Consider the following 16,781-nt stretch of genomic DNA (forward strand, 5'->3'; position numbering starts at 1 on the left):
TTCAAATTTTTGCATTTGACATTGCAATGAGCCTCCACGCCTTTAATACGATTTGGAGCATTAATATTAGGTTGGTGTAACAAAATACTTGAATTCTTCCAATTTTACAGTCAAACTAAAATTTGGCCTTCGAGCCAGTTAAATAATGATTAATTTTTTATTGCTATATTCGTTCATTGTTAATATGCAATTTTTGTTTAAGGGCCCAGTCACAAACAATGTTGGTTACTTAATTTGGAGACTTTATTTTTAAGATAAAAAATACAATCCAATCAAATTAAAAAATACCATCACGTACAGTAGATTCTAATAAACACCAATAAAATCAGGTCAAATTGTTATTCTGGTTGTGTGGATCATCTTGTGCTGCTCCTGGGCTTAACTCCTTTCTAACTGTTGGGGCCCCAAAAGAGCATTTTACACAGCATCCACAAAGAAGTGGTCCTTGAAAGTTTGGACTGTGGAATTAAATCTGGGAAACTCCTTGTGTTTGCACGTACACAAGTCGGCAGTTTACTGGGTTCAGTGAGTTCATTATGTTTAGCAGTCTGCAGAGGAGGTGGCAGGCTCTGCTTTGCTCTAACCAAATCCCTTCACTCAATACAACACAGTTTGATAAATGATGTGGCCAGTAGCAGGAATGAGTCCAAATAAGTTGTCATCATTAGTCCCATAGGAGTCTCAAGCCAATACTTAATATGGATTAGAATATCGTCCTTACATTTAAGAGGTGGCAGTGCATTTGAATCAAATTATTTGATGCTGAACAATACTCAAGGGTATAACTTAATTTGTGTGCGACCAAAAAGGCTGTATGTGATTGAAGAAGCAATCAGAACTGGATCTGAAGTTCAACCATTTAATATAAATCAGTTCATGTCGTACTCTTGCAGTTGTAATCATACAGCCACAAAAGCATGCAAGGGGAGACTGGTGGACTTTAGAGGAGTTTGTCAACTGCTCAAGAGACAACATTATAACGCCATCTACTGGCGATCACAAGACACTGTTTCTCTTGAGACAAAAACTCACTGACTAGAAGATGTTGGTTATTGTGCATGTAGTGTTTTATCTTTAAAGGTATACTAAAGTTAAATGTGAAAAGGCTTGTTGGAGTTGTAAAAGAAGCTGTAAAAAGTGTCTTGCCCTCTCCAGAGTCCTTGCTTCCAGTGAAATGTGGGATTGCATCGATTAATTGATTTATCATGACTAGTTAAATATAAAAATATGAATATAAAAAAACAATTTAAATTTGATAATCAAAATACATTTTGATAAACAAAACTGTTATCTACGAAACAGACTCTAAAACACATAGAAAAATACTTTTTATAGCAACAAAGTATAAACAATAATTGTTTATACTTTGTTGCTATAAAAAGTATTTTTCTAATTTATTTCTAATGTACGTCAATAATCCACTTTATTTAAGATAAGATAAGATAATATATGCCTTTAATGTCCACACATGGGGAAATTTCGGTGTTACAACGCAGTAGATACAGGGGGAAAGGGTAGATAACTTATAGGAAGTTTAAAAAACATTCTTAATAGAAGAACTTATAAACAGAAACAAAAACTCTTATTAACAAAACCCTGTGAACTGGTCCTCTCATACCTTAATAGGGAATGGAGGGCAGAAAAAATAAAATAAAGATAAAATAATAAAAATAGCTGGCATAAGACAAATAATACTAATAATAATGGTAAAGTAAACACTCTTATTTACATCAGTTGTATGCCCATGAATGACATTAATTGCGTGTGAGTATGACATGAATATGACGGTATTGCACATGGTTAATTCAGTATTGCACATGAATATGGCAGTATTGCACATAATTAAATCAGTATTGCACATGTTCAGGGCTAGCGGTGTTTGTTGTAGATCTGCGAAACGTCTCCTTCACACAGCGAGAGTGGATCTGTCTCTCACTGAAGCTGCTCTCCAGAGCGGACAGAGTGTCCTGCAGGGGGCGACACTCATGGTCCAGCATAGATGTGAATTTAGCCAGGACCCTTCTGTCCCCCACCTCCTGCACCGAGTCCAGAGCACAGCCCAGGACGGAGCTGGACTTCTTGATGACTCTGTCCAGCTTCCTCCTCTCCCTCTCTGTGATGCTGCTGCTCCAGCAGGCCACACCATACAGGAGGGCTGATGCCGCCACAGAGTCGTAGAAGGTCTTCAGGAGTGGCCCTGTCACTCCAAAAGACCTGAGTCTCCTCAGGAGGTAGAGCCGACTCTGGCTCTTCCTGTACAGTGCATCTGTGTTATGAGTCCAGTCAAGTTTGTGATTCAGATGAACACCCAGGTACTTGTATGAGTCCACTCTCTCAATGTCCCGTCCCTGGATGTTCACTGGTGAGGGGGCAGTGGGGTGGCGTCTGCGGAAATCCACCACCATCTCCTTGGTCTTCCCCGCGTTGATGAGGAGGTGGTTCCGCTGACACCAGTCCACAAAGTCCTGCACCAGTCCTCTGTACTCCGCGTCATCGTCGTCCGTGATGAGTCCGATGATGGCAGAGTCATCAGAGAACTTCTGCAGGACACAGCTGTCCGTGTCATGTCTGAAGTCTGCAGTGTAAAGGGTGAAGAGAAAGGGCGCAAGGACAGTGCCCTGGGGCGCCCCCACACTGTAGGGCCCCCACACTGCAGGTCCGAGTGTCAGACACACAGTTCCGGGCTCTCACAAACTGGGGTCGGTCTGTGAGGTAGTCCAGGATCCACTCTGCCAGGTCATACTCCACACCAGCCGTCTCCAGCTTGTCCCTCAGGAGCAGCGGCTGGATGGTGTTGAAGGCACTGGAGAGATCAAATAACAGAATCCTCACAGAGCTGTCAGGTTTCTCTAGGTGAGAGAGAGAGCGGTGCAGCAGGGAGTTGACGGCGTCCTCCACTCCAATGCCAGGCCGGTATGCAAACTGCAACGGGTCCATGGCTGAGCTCACGGTGGAGCGGAGGTGGTCCAGGACTAGCCGCTCCAGTGTCTTCATCAGGTGGGACGTGAGAGCCACTGGCCTGAAGCTGTTGAAGTCTTTGGCGCGCGGTGTCTTAGGCACAGGTACCAGACAGGAGGTCTTCCAGACCTGTGGTACCACCCTCAGCTTCAGGCTCATGTTGAAGACATGCTCCATAACTCCACACAGTTCATCTGCGCAGGACTTAAGGAGCCTGGGGCTGATGCCGTCAGGTTCTGCTGTCTTCCTCACTTTAATCCTCTTCAGCTCTCTCCTCACCTGTGCTGTTGAGACAGTCAGTGGTTGGTAGGGGGACTGTGTGCTGGGGGGATGGGTGAGTCCAGGTGAAGTGGGGTGCTGATGGGCCGGAGCAGAGGTGTGAAAAGGAACGGATGCAGGGCATTGTCCAGCTATGGAAGGGGGAGCATGCAGCTGGGGTTTGAAGCCTGAAATGGTTTTCAGGCTTCTCCACACTCCCTGAATGTTCTTCTGCTGCAGCTGCTCCTCCATCCTCCTCTTGGCCAGCTTCCGCCTGCCTGATCTTCCTCCTCAGCTCCTTCTGCACAGTCCTCAGCTCCTCCTTGTTCCCTGACTTGAAGGCTCTTTTCCTCTCCTTCAGCAGAGCCTTCAGTTCACGGTTAATCCACGGCTTGTTGTTTGGAAAGCACCGCACCGTCCGGGAGGGAACAAAACGTCCGGGTGTTCACAAAACAAAAGTTGATGTAGTCTGTGATGCACTCTGTGATGGTGTTGATGTCGTCCCCATGTGGGTCATAAAGCTTGGTCCAGACAGTGGTGCTGAAGCAGTCCCTCAGAGCCTCCTCGCTCTCAGCAGACCACCTCCTCACCACACGGGGCACCACAGGCTGCCTGCGCACAATAGGTTCATACACAGGCCGCAGATGTACAAGGTTGTGGTCCGAGCTGCCCAGGGGAGGGAGGGGGGAGGAGAAATAAGCCTCCTTGGTGTTGGAAAAAATCTCTAGCTAAAACCATTCTACGGGCTTTGATTGGTTAAACATTTATTTAAAAAGTCTCGTTTCTCGTAATCGTTTGACTACAGAAATAATCAGAAGCTCTAAGAACTGGCACAATAACTACGGGGACAAATCGGGCCTTGAGCCCCAGTGCAGCAGCACTGACTGACCTACCTGATGTTACGTCCCTGGGACCCCATGTGTTGGTTTGACCAGCCACTGCTTCTGACATGCCTTGCCCAGTTGCAATTATTAGAAGGAAACAGAATTTGGACAAACAGAGACTTTTTGAGATCGGTGGACTCAAGTGCTGACCAATAAAATAAAATAAACTAATATGCAACTGACCTTTGTGTTTTCATTCTCAGGCCAAGATCAATCTAAGAAGATAAATGATACTACATTCGTATTTAACCTGATAAATTGTTTCCACTATTTAAACGTCACTTTCTCCACCGCCATAACAACTGTAATACACTGGGTGACCAGCATGGGGCGCTGTGCAACATTCAGCTTGTAAAAATGAGGAAGAGGGGGGAGGAGTTGTGATATTTTAGCTCTGGAAGAACCAGAACACGATTCATTTCTTCAGATCTTTGCTTCAACATCAGTTTGTCTTCTCCCCGCTCATCTGTCTCCTGTCAGTGTTTCATTATTTCACTTCGAGACCACTGTAAGTTCACTAGACTTGTTAATCAACTGTGTCTATGTTATTGACTTTTTCCCCATTTAGCAGGTTTGGTAAAAGTGTGAAGATGGAGAGAAGCAGCAGCAGCACCTCGCTTTGTCAGAGTTTGAGCCCACTTTTAAACCAGCTGTGTGAAGAGCCCAGGGTAAGTTGTTTTACTAAATGTCTGTATTATTATTATTACATCAGTGTTTCCCATTAAGACATAAATGGTGTGGTCAAGTGCCCGCAGTACGTGGACATCTCTTAACAACATATTATCTTTGTTTTGCTATTACAAAAGTCAACTTTCAAAATAAAAAAAATACAAATCTGCAATAGAATTTAAATATATTTTGGTTGAGCCCCAACAGAAATGTGACAAACGCATATAAATAACCCAAACAAAGTCATCTCAGTAGTTATTAAAGACATCCTGAACCAGGCTGAAGATGCGAGACTGAGCTTTTCTCACTGGTTCATTTTACAATCAAACAATATACTTAGATAAAAAACAACAACCTCACCACTGCAATGTATTTAAGAAAAGTAATTTACAGATTTTTTAAATGTTTATTAAATAATGTCCTCTTAAACTAACCTTGAAATTCATGAATCATCCAGCACCATTTATAACGTGCATTTGTTCAGGAAGAAACAAGCAACAAAGAAGCACAATGAGTAATAAATGTGCGATTTATAAATGGATAAAAAGATGAGAGCAAAATACATTAACTGTAGAATTCGACACTCTGCCTTTTCATATAAAAACTACCTATCTTAGTTTGAGTTGTTCACCTTGAGCCTCGCGTCTTAGTTCAAAGGCAAGAAAAGTTGTATCCGCCTGTAAATAATGTATCGCGTGTGTTTGAATGTGGAAAAGTCTGAAGCGTTGAAGCGCATTGTTAAAAAAATGGTTTACAATTGTGCTTTAATAATGTTTTGAGCTGTTCATGTGCAGGAAAAGAACCCACCAACGACAAGATGTGCACTCTCTGTTGTTCTATGTTTGACTGCAAATACAGTAGCCTATTTTCCACCCAATTGTCTAAAAACAAGTAAAAGTAACTACATTATAAAATTACTGCTTAAAGATTACAGATTCAAGTGTAATTCTTACTAAAAACAATTCCAATTAGATTATTATTATTTTGGTTTTTGAAGTGTAGCATGTGCAGTGGTCTTGATTATACTTTAAATATAATATTCTGCCTGTTTGTGTTGAAGGTGGCCTGGCTCATGAACACCAGGCCGGGGCAGTATCTCCGTCAGCATCCGGTCTTTGGTCTGACAGCGTTTCTCTTCACTTCCATGGCTGCTCTGCCTGTTGGACTCTTTGTCGTTTTCGCTCTTGTGACTCTGGTTATGTCAGCTGTGGGCTTTGTTTTCATTGAGGGTAAGAGTCACATACTCACTGCCGCTCTATCTTAAAGTACTGTGACTAGGGAATTTCAAGGTTTGTGGCGGACCAAAGATTTGTAGTTAAACATGGTTGAAAACATAAAGTTGCTGTTTCCAAGTCTGGAGCAAATTAGATAATTACATTTTTAAAAACAGCTCTACTACGGTCAAAGTCACAAAACCAAAATTCAAAAGAATCTTATGTCAAACTAAACAAAAATACACAGTACCAATGTTTAAAGTCTATGTAACTTTGCACTATGTGACTATTCTGGAGTGTCACCATCGCCTTGTCTCCATGGAGAGGCTTTTTCTTTGCCTGAAATGTTTAGCAGTATAATATTTTTTTGCATTTGGTGTTTTATTGTGAAAAAATACCTTGAAAACATATGCATTCTTACAGTGAACGCAGTCACCACGCCACAGATCTGACCTATAACTTGGCCTGGTGGCGTCCTCTGCTTGTCTCCATGGTGACGAGCAGAGGACGCTTGCACTCTGTAACTTTCCCCCTCTGAAAAAGTTACATAGTGCACCTTTTACGTCCTGACTCACCGTCTCTTCCAGTGATCCTGCTGTTCGTAGCTGGACTGACGCTGCTGTTCACACTGTCCGGACTCGCCTTCTTCTCAGTGGTGGCCTCCTTCATCTTTGGCACTTTTTATATAATGATTACCAGCTTTTACAAGGGCTACACCCAACACGGGGCTACGGTAACAAATATTTTTTCGCCTCCAGATTCTGGCTCAAGGGGTGCTATTATTCACGCACTTATTTCTTTCTCACTCTCTTTCAGAAAAGCCCACCTACAGCTGCGGAAGAGGAAAGAGTTGACCCTCAAAATTGAACCAATTTTATGATGTGCTCTTCTGTTTGATATCTAAATATATTTTATTCATTATGAAGAGTTACTTGGTAAATGTATTTTAAAAACACTCCTTTTATAGTGCAATATGTGTGAGAGGATTGGTGAGCCATGTTCAATGAATGTAAAGTAGCACAAGTTACTGAGACCAAAGTGTTAAGAATGTGATGTACGTGGATGTCACTGAATGCACTCATATTTAAATGTCACACTGCTTTTACTATACACATATTAATGGTTCTACATGTATTTATTAAACAAATTAAAAGTAATTATTTGTCTTCTTAAATATATATTCTTAAAAATAAATGTATGTGTATAAATACACATACATAACTGACTGACTTGTTGGCAGTGTATAGTCTATGATTTTATTTAATTATGACTCAGTTTGGTGGTGTAGAACCTGTGGTACTACTACCTACTATTACTTCCTTGAAGTTTTGGTTTGTGAAGCAATTTAGACCAGTTAAGAGTGTATGTCCAGTGTTATTGAGAATGAACTTTGACCTGTGTCATTGCCTGTTGCCCTTACCACTTCCAAACCACTGGTGAGATGAAGTCACAGGTGAAAGCGCTCTCCGATTTTCAGATGAAGAGTGCACTTTCACTTAAAGATATTTCTGGCCCAAAGGCTTTATTTGATGGGACAGTTGTAGTTTGAAAGGGGAAGAGAGAGGTTAGACATTTGGCAAATAGTCATACCCCCTGTGCCACCACCAAGTGTACATATTTTCCAACACACAGCTTTGGTAACTCATAATTCTCTAATATCTTCCCTGGCTTAAAATAACATAATATTTCTGATACCCGTATAAAATTAATGAATTGCTTGGGTGGACTTGAGTCTTATCTAAAAAAAAGCATGTACGTAATCAATCACACAATCTATGATAAAAAATCTTTAATGGAAGTGATATCATGCAAAAACAAAAGTACTATAGTGGAAATATTGTTATAAAATATATTGAAATGACCCTATGAAGGAGGTTTCTTGCATATGACATGACCAAATACAAGTGTAGACGATGTTACTCCAAATCTAAATTGTATAAACACATTTTAGTCCCACATTTTTGTTGGACTTCAAAATGTTTTGAACTCCGTGACCGTTACATTCAATCTTTTTAAATGCCAACACATAATATTCAGAGTCACAAATACAAATGATGCGATTAGAGAACTGCTGGCATTATAATTTGGTTATATCTTTCACTAGATCTTTCACAAAATAATGTTTGGAAGTGAACCGCCCTTCTGGAATTTGATTTGGCAAGTATTTTACAGATGTGATGTACACAAAGAAGTAATATGGCAAAAGAAAATGAAAAAAACAAAACAGTGAAACAGTAAACATAAATTTCATCAGGCACTCTGATACATTACTCTTATCACTTCTCCAAAACTGTACATTTGTGCATTTCATCGCCAAGTCAAATGGGAAACATTTTTTGAGAGAATAAAAATAAAAAAGTCAAAGGAAAAAGCACCTTCTATTTAAACAGTAATGACAGAAGTGTTAAGGCAAAGACGCCGAATTAATCCAATGGCTGATCGAGATTGGTTCAGCTCTGGCGTCGGTTGGCATTTACCAGTTCATCTGAACTCATCCAAAAGACTTCAGTGTTATTCCCCGTGAGTTGGCTCTCTGTCTCAGGCCTCCTGCTGCTGGTCACGAGATCCCACCATTTCATCTCCGCTCGCCCTAAGTCTGCTGGGAGTCCCGTCACCTCCTCAACTTGTCTTTCTTATGCTGGCAGGCTCAGCTTCTTGCCCTTCAAGACTAATAAGAAAAATAACAAAATAAGTAATAGTCACATTCAATTCTATTCAGCATCATACCAAAATATAATCAATTAACATTTCCAATATCATAACTAGGTTGCAGGGCCTTCTTGTGTTGGGAGTGTTAAAAGTTGTGAATGGCGGTCTGTCTGTGGGGGCTGTCCTGCTGTACCCACAAGCCACCGTCCAGCATGTGCCCCGCCTCAGGCCCAAAGATGAGATATTCACCCACATCCCAACTATGAAAAGCCACAGTGTAGTAACAGTAGTTTTCAGTATCAGATTAACATGTGTGAGACTGTTTTACCAAAGTATTGGTTTAACTTAAAGTTTTAATGACGTCAGTAGTCATGAGGCCAAAGCGTTGCTGTAAATCCTTTCTGTGTTCAAATAGAAAATGCACCAACTGATTACAAAACCAACGCTAATTGGTTTTATAGTACAGAAATGCCTTTGAATGTTTCCAAGTATAAAAGAAAGATTTGTTTTTATTCAAATTCATTCAAAGCTTCAGCTGATTTTTGAGAACTGTACACTGTTGTACAGTGTGACGAGGCGAAGTGGAACTGTAGTTTAGACGGTGGTAGATTGCCCCCTCGAGTCAATAATACATATTACACATACCTTTTGTGACATACAAGTAGAAGAAATCGCAGTAGAGGATAGTCTGCACCACTCCAGCCACGATGGCAATCATGTCAAAGAAGCGCTCAAAGTAGAAGCGCCAGATCCAGTTGAAGAGATAGAGCGCTCGATACAGGCCCAAGCAGAACAGGTAATGTGTGGTGATGGTCTCTGCCTCGCCCGTCTTGCTGATCATGAAGAGCTGAGGCAGAATGGCCACTGACTCCAGGTAGATGGAGAAAGTCCACAGAATCTAAAACATATCAAACGAGAAAATATGTATTTAGAAGAGATGCAACAATACTCAAAGTAATATCATAATAGACAAATGTGTCACTACTTCAGGAAGAAAAAATGTTATGTTTAATGATAAAAAAGGAAACATTTGTTTTTGATCATATAATAAATGATTTATATATAAATGAATTAAAAAAATAAAACATATATATATAAATATATATTAAAAAAATGGATATGATGAAAACAAATCTAAATAAATGTTTCCTTTTTTAATTCATATCGTAACCATGTGTCAAGATAAAAATCAAATTGTGAAATCTGTATCAGAAAAAGGTTTATTGCCATTTCAGTGAACAAAATTCATAGACGTGCAAAATACAACAATTATTATTATTATTATTATTATTATTATTATTATTATTATTATTATTATTATTATTATTATTATTATTATTATTATTATTATTATTATTAATAATAATAATAATATTATTAATAATAATTGCAAAGTATATAAAATCAAATAAGGTATGCATGAATTAAGACACTAACAAAACTACCTCTCAAGTGCCTTGAGAGTATGAAGTGTTATTATAATAAGAAGAATATAAAATAAGTATTCAGAATACAGTATTCTGATTGGGCCTGCGACTGAATATCTTTTAAAAAAATACATAACTTTTTAATAACTGGTATGGAAAAAAACCAATCAAAAAATAATAACCAACGGATGCAAACAAGGAAAGCAAACTTATCTGTGCCATTACCAACTTGGATCATTTCTACAGGTTCAATCGGCATAAAATCAACCATGCTCAAGCTCATTCTATATATAATGGACACACGTTATCTGCCCCATCAGTATCAGTGAGTGTTAAGAAAAAGGCCAAAGGATAATAGAATATAGAGTTCACAACATAACATCCAGATACTTTACCTCCAAGAGTGAGAAGTCGTGGTTGATCAGAACGGCGAGTCCACCAACAGGAACAACCAGGAACTCAACCCTGAAGCTATCATGGTTCCCATCATAGGTCGCTCTGAATTTCATGTAGATGAAGTACACGGTAGCATACGCACAGCCGATGTAGATCATCTTTGGAGGGAGGGGAAAAAAGGGATTGACTATTGCTGGGTTTCAGGTAACATCACAACATCCTATCTGCTAATAATATCCAATACAGATGGGGGCAGCTCAAACGAATATTGTTAAAATGCAGACGTTTGTTGCAATACAAGATGTAAAGGTGTCGAATAGAAAATTATTAGTGAATTTACCCTTTAGATCGTTCATGCAAAAGTACAACGTAATAAATAGAAACATGTGGCTCTTGCCCCCATCTGAGGTTATGACAGCCTCACATTCTAGAATCTGAAAACACCCAATGAGGATACTCCTATACGCCTTACCTTCATGCAAGTGTTGTACAAGGAGATGAAAGAGGTGAGAAGATCCAGGTAACGTGTGGTGAACACAATTGCAAAGAGGATCTGGCTCTTTCCTGAAATGCCTTTGACAAAAAAGAAATAAAAATATGAAGCACAAAAAATATATATTTAAATGTATACGTTTGCAAACAATGACACCTGCTGGAAGATCAGCGACAGTAACATGTTTAACTAGAGCTTTTACTGTGCGGCAATCACGTATTTTCCAAGATGTTTTTATTGTCATGTGATCACTTAACTCAAATTTTGAATCAGTTGTCAGGAATGTGCTTTGAGCAAGGAAACTTAAAGAGTCATACGATTTTTTTTTACAAACAAACACTGTTACATTCATAAGTTGCAGTAGTAAAAGTTAGTGTCTTCTCCATTTACTATTCTTTCTACATTTCAAACATAGGTACAGCAATAAATACATGTTAGCTCAATGATTGAAAAACTATAACTAAAGTTAGACGTTGCTACTTCCGTAGCGTGTTCTAGAACGCCACGTCAGACGCCTGACCAAAACCATCGACCTAGAAATAACAGATAAATAAATTAAAACTGCGGTAGAGGGGGTGGAAGGGAAGCAGACTAAATAATAAAGTCTAAAGAATAAAGAATAAAGTCTAAAGTCTAAAGAATAAAGTCTAAAGAATAAAGTCTATAACGTACAACTACAGTAGATGGCGGTAATGTAACACTTGGAAAACACCAAAGAAGAAGAAATTAAAACTTCTATTTGAAAAAAACAATGCTAACAAAAATACTAACAAAAAATTAAATTGTGTCATGCAAGCATCAATTTCTTTGTATTTAGTAATAGCTCACTACTTTAAAATCACAGTTGCAACTCAAATATGAAGTCTGGTTATAGGGCCATAGGGGTTATAGGGGTTATAGGGGCATAAACGACATAAAAGTACAAAAATAAAAAGATCAAGCAGTGAGAGCTGAGCATAAATAGTAGCGGTTCCTTTAGGTAAATTGTGTTGAGGCTAAAGCGGTTAGCTTAGCCACTGTCTGTAATGAATGAGTCTGTAGCATCTGTAGTTATTAGACCATAATCCAGCAAATACTAAGAAACCTGCTGGAGCCTGGTGAGACATAAACATTTAAGTGTGCAGCTCAGGCAGGTTTGGAGGATAAAAGAAGCAGTCGTTACCTGCACATGACCTGGTTTTCCATATTTTCGTGAGCAGGATGATGATGGCAGCCATATGAGACAGATCCCCTGTAAGTCTGAAGATGTTCATTTTGACGAGACTATCGAGCCGAATAACGAGCTGGTTCCAACAGATACGAGTCCTGGTTCGTTTACTTTCCCCGGTTGACCTAAGGATGGATGCAGTCCCTCCACGATTGAAAATATGGCGAGTGCGCGAGTCGACGTGGAAGGGGGCGTGGTGAAGAGAGAAACGCGACAGAGGATTGGTCGCACATTCTGAGTGACAGGCTTTAGATCAGGGGTTTAGAACAAACTATTTGTGCTTCTTTTAGTGGGTTAATCTGCTATTTCACCTAATTTCATCAACATATACTGTAAAAAACTGTGTTTTGGGGGAAAGTTCAGTGACTTTGCAAACTCCAGCCTTATGAAAAAAAATACAAATAAATGTATCGTTATGTCGCTATAATCACTCAGTATTCATGTTAAGTACCCTTGTATCTAATTGATTAGAATTTGAAAAAACACAGTATTATTTTCATTTGTTCTAGGTCATTAGACATGTGACCAACTGTTTTAAGTCATAGACTTTGGAGAAATGGGGAAGTGAATGTTGAAGTTTCCATGTTCGAAACTCAAAATTGTCAGTTCTGATTTGGCTGTCGAGCAACAAACATGAGGCATATGGTATGCTTTGTTCTCCTTTTCACATATCCATCCATAACACGTAAGTAATCTTACAAATGCATTATTGTTTTGGTCTAAATGTTGTACTGTAATAAACTCCTGAATTGTATGTTTTGTCTGTATTATCAGAAAGTATAAGTGAAGAAGAGGGCTGCCTATCACAACCCAAAAAAATCATATTTAAGAAAACCAAGCGATCTGTTGTCATATCATGCACAGTCGCTTCTGATTGTGCACATTTGGTGTACAAGTGGTTTGTATTTAAAGAAGACTGTCATTTTGAATTAAACATAGACCAGCCAAACTACAGTCTGGATGGTGCGTCATTAAATATCAAGTCCCTAAACGTGTCAGATAGTGGAGTCTACCACTGTGCTGCAGTATCTCCACTAGATCCAGCCACACAATACATCGCACATGGTACAACTCTTGTCGTACAAGGTAAGACATCTTAAAAAACTATCATTTTGATCTATATTACCGGTACTTATTTTTCAAATTGTGTGTTTTAGAGCCAATTAAGATAATGTTGCGGCACATTCTTCTGTGGCTAGCTTGTTTATTGTTGGCCATTTATAGCGTTGCTATAGTTTCACTAATCATCATTAAAAAGGTATTTAGTTTGTTGTTAATATTAAATATGACTTATAGAATCCAGAAGGCTAATTGAAATATCTTTTTACAGCATGGCTGTCATCAGATCTGCAAAAAGAACACTTCAAACGAGGTTTTCAATTTTTAAACTCCCTTTATGTAAAGAATTATTGGTAACCGTAGGGTTAAATAAGAGTAATATATGAATATAATTACAACACTTTAGCACAAGTACTATTTTTGTTTATTTCTGATAAGAAAAAGCTCCCATTATTATTTTTTTCTTAGAGGACATTGACTAAACGGGTTCAGTTTCATGATGTGCTGCAAGAGCTTTACAAGAGAAGAGGTTTGAAGACCAATACAACTGCAACAGCAAAGAGGATGCATAATGAGGTAAGAGTTTTCTTGCATAAATTTATGGTGAAATGTTGCTTGCAGAAAATTACAAAACATACAGTAAATGCAAAACACTATATAAGCAATATATTTTTTTCTTATTGTATTACAGAGTGCAAATGCAGAGTCTAATGGTTCGCAAGATGATATTTATCAAAACGTCTGATTAACTCACGGAAAGGACCGACAGAAAGTTTCCAGAACTGGAAAGGCCATTGCAAACCATAGAAATACAGAGGCTCATTGTGAAACTTTAACATTTGAAGTGTATTTACAAATATTTATGCAAAACCTTCATTATGACCTTGACAGATGATGTAGGTTTGCACTTGTGGCCTTCTTGATTAGCTCTCAATGTACTTTGGGGAAACTGTGTGGCTGTCACGTATAGAAAAGGGCTTAAAGAACACAATCTGAAGAATTGAAATTGTAAGTGGCACAATGCAGACCAGATAGAACATGGTCTGGTGGAGGTTCTCCAGATCACTGAAATTAAGTACAACGTAATCAATTACTAATGAATAATAACACTTTTTGTATGATTATTGAAAATAGCTCTCCACTTGAACAATTTAAGTGTCCAGAAAATGAACAAATACATTTTGTGTTTTTTCTTCGCTAAATTCTGTCAAAGCATTTGATTTTAAAATGAAGTGCTTTTGTTTTGTGAAATGTATACCTTTGATTTGATTCCTTGACTGCTTCTTTGAGCTGTTCATATCCAAACTGGTTGAGGATACTGAGCACAGTCATTGGGGCCAAGGACTGTGCTGGTTTTGTGAACAACGCATTAGTCCCAAACACCATTGAGGACATCGGACAACTTTAAAACGTCACAATAACAATTTCTTAACACTGCACTCTGTATCATTTTAGTAAAATAAACACAGTATTATTATATTATACCTGCGTTTGTAGTTGTTGAGGTCAGAGTCAATTATGTCGGCCAGCGGTAAACCAAAGAGACTGAATGCTGCTTGAATTAAGATCCTGCACACAATAGCATGTATTGTAAACAAATGCTAGTAATGTTTACACTGAATTACCTGATTCTTACATGTTAACGGTCAGAAAAAGCGCAAGTATATAGTAGTGCTGAGGACCAAGAGCAAGCATGGCGGCTGCCATCCCTGCTTCCACATAGAAGGTTATGAGAATGATTCTGTAGTAACCAACTCTATGGAGCAAACTTTGACAAGACAATACCAACAACTGCAGTGAAGAAGGAACAGGTTTAGTTTAACCACTGTATATGAATATGAAGGATAATGGCTTCAGTTACCCTTCATATCTGCACAACAAGGTGAATATTCTTACCTGTGGACAAATAAATCCTGCTCCATACATTATGCTCTTAGCATGTGTTGGCAGAACATCCTGAGGAATTAAGTGCTCAGTGAAGATCAAGGTAAAATTATTGAAAAAAGCCAAAATAAAAACTTGGCAAAAGTTCATGAGCACAAAAAGTTGAAAATCCCGGTTGGTAAGGATCTGCCAAACCTGACTTTTCAATAGGCTGATCGAAATACTTAAATCATGGGACGTTTGGTCCGCTGAATCAATGAGTTTGTTATCAAAGCGACTTTCACAGTGGAAGCCTGTGTAAAGCATGCATCCACAGCTCAGGACAGCAATGACAACAGTAAAAGCCTGGAATGAAGCAAACTCCTCCATGTTTCTAGACACCACACCACTTAACAGGATGCTGGAGGAGCCAATGAGGGAAGCAACCTTTGAAAATAAAACAAATGTAAGCAGTTGGTACCTACAAAGCATTGTTAAAATAACTTATGTTGCTACCTGACTGTATTTTACAAGACGAAGGCGACTCTCATGTTGATTTGAAATTTCAGCAAACAATGCACACTGAGCCAACAACACAAATGTCAGAAGGGCATCAAAAGCACACAGCGCCACCATCAAATGAACCCCGCTCATCCAGTCACCAGGAGAATACGAGCGCCAAGGGAACCAGGCCACAAGAAAAGCTAATGAATACAAAGGAGCACCATACAAAATGGAGAGGCGCCGTTTAGAGCAACAGGGGACTTTAGAGTTATCCTGTAAGTAGCCAAAAAGAGGATCATTCACTGCATTCCAGATCATGTAGACCACCTGAAAGAAAATGTAAGACCATTAACAAACAGGGCGATTCTGATATCAATCAATTTAAAGAACATTATTAAAGGGGGCATATGATGGGTTTTTTTTCGGTTTTCAAGTTTGAACGATAATATAAGTAGTTCATCATTTTACATTTTGTTCATTGTAAAATGGCAACGTTGAAATAAAACTGTTTAGGGATAGAAACAGGTTCATTGAAGCCTCGCCTCTTCATCTTCCCATTTCTTATTTTTTTAGATAAATACAACTAAGTACACGGATGTGGTTATGAATTTTCTGACATCTCTCCAACAAGCATGAATACATCGAAAATAAACTTTGAGCAAGTTAATAATGTAAAACCATTGTAGCATGGCTGAGAAGATAATGAAAAGTTATTTTGACAGAATATATCCCCTTTAGATCACTGAATCAATTCTGCAAACAATTCCACGTAGACAATATTGTAAACGTAGCCTACTCACTTGTGACTGGTGAAAGGCTCCCTCGGATATCTTGTATTTATTAAGAAATAGTTTAACATAGTAAAAGCTGAATATATTATTTATCATGCACGACCCCAGTGTGGTCATGGCATACGCAAAAGCTGCATGGTCCAATCCCAATTTCCTCACAAATCTTGCTACTGCCATTGTTCCGGGTCCACTTGTTACTCCTCCGTCGCAACTCACATTTGTGAGTTTCCAAACTCACAAATGTTTCAGCAATCAGATTATAAACTTTTGATCGCGTTTCATACTGACGAGCAATATGTTTTGGTGGGAACGTAAGATAAAGCTTCTAAAAATGCACATTCCTTGTCTTGACATTTGATCTTTGCGGAATTGTTTCATTAAATACTAAATTGTTTATTGTACCTTTCGC

General features: G+C 38.8%; 4 protein-coding genes across 4 annotated transcripts; 2 read left to right on the forward strand and 2 right to left on the reverse strand.

The window, feature by feature from the left end:
* Positions 1-4,543: 4,543 nt before the first annotated feature.
* Positions 4,544-7,112, forward strand: LOC140357691 (lipid droplet assembly factor 1-like). The gene is made up of 5 exons (XM_072442204.1): positions 4,544-4,608; positions 4,672-4,768; positions 5,830-5,998; positions 6,571-6,716; positions 6,800-7,112. Exons 2-5 carry the CDS (start codon positions 4,691-4,693, stop codon positions 6,848-6,850), a joined length of 444 nt encoding a protein of 147 aa, XP_072298305.1. The 5' UTR covers positions 4,544-4,608; positions 4,672-4,690; the 3' UTR covers positions 6,851-7,112.
* Positions 7,113-8,213: 1,101 nt separating this feature from the next.
* LOC140358482 (ER lumen protein-retaining receptor 2-like) lies at positions 8,214-12,347 on the reverse strand. Its single transcript, XM_072443350.1, has 5 exons — positions 12,111-12,347; positions 10,928-11,028; positions 10,455-10,613; positions 9,278-9,530; positions 8,214-8,651 (listed from the first exon to the last, which is right to left on the reverse strand). Exons 1-5 carry the CDS (start codon positions 12,199-12,201, stop codon positions 8,617-8,619), a joined length of 639 nt encoding a protein of 212 aa, XP_072299451.1. The 5' UTR covers positions 12,202-12,347; the 3' UTR covers positions 8,214-8,616.
* A 369-nt stretch (positions 12,348-12,716) lies between these two features.
* Positions 12,717-13,925, forward strand: LOC140358808 (uncharacterized). The gene is made up of 5 exons (XM_072443858.1): positions 12,717-12,840; positions 12,930-13,241; positions 13,313-13,413; positions 13,486-13,527; positions 13,683-13,925. The coding sequence occupies exons 1-5, from the start codon at positions 12,789-12,791 to the stop codon at positions 13,923-13,925; spliced, it is 750 nt and encodes a 249-aa protein (XP_072299959.1). The 5' UTR covers positions 12,717-12,788.
* A 146-nt stretch (positions 13,926-14,071) lies between these two features.
* mfsd13al (major facilitator superfamily domain containing 13a-like) lies at positions 14,072-16,595 on the reverse strand. Its single transcript, XM_072443352.1, has 7 exons — positions 16,382-16,595; positions 15,594-15,908; positions 15,111-15,524; positions 14,851-15,005; positions 14,700-14,783; positions 14,473-14,616; positions 14,072-14,279 (listed from the first exon to the last, which is right to left on the reverse strand). Exons 1-7 carry the CDS (start codon positions 16,547-16,549, stop codon positions 14,138-14,140), a joined length of 1,422 nt encoding a protein of 473 aa, XP_072299453.1. The 5' UTR covers positions 16,550-16,595; the 3' UTR covers positions 14,072-14,137.
* Between the last annotated feature and the right edge of the window lie 186 nt (positions 16,596-16,781).

Source organism: Eucyclogobius newberryi, unplaced genomic scaffold (assembly GCF_026437365.1).
Source record: "Eucyclogobius newberryi isolate DKJ021-1_F unplaced genomic scaffold, fEucNew1.0.hap1 SCAF_13, whole genome shotgun sequence".
NCBI lineage: Eukaryota > Metazoa > Chordata > Actinopteri > Gobiiformes > Gobiidae > Eucyclogobius > Eucyclogobius newberryi.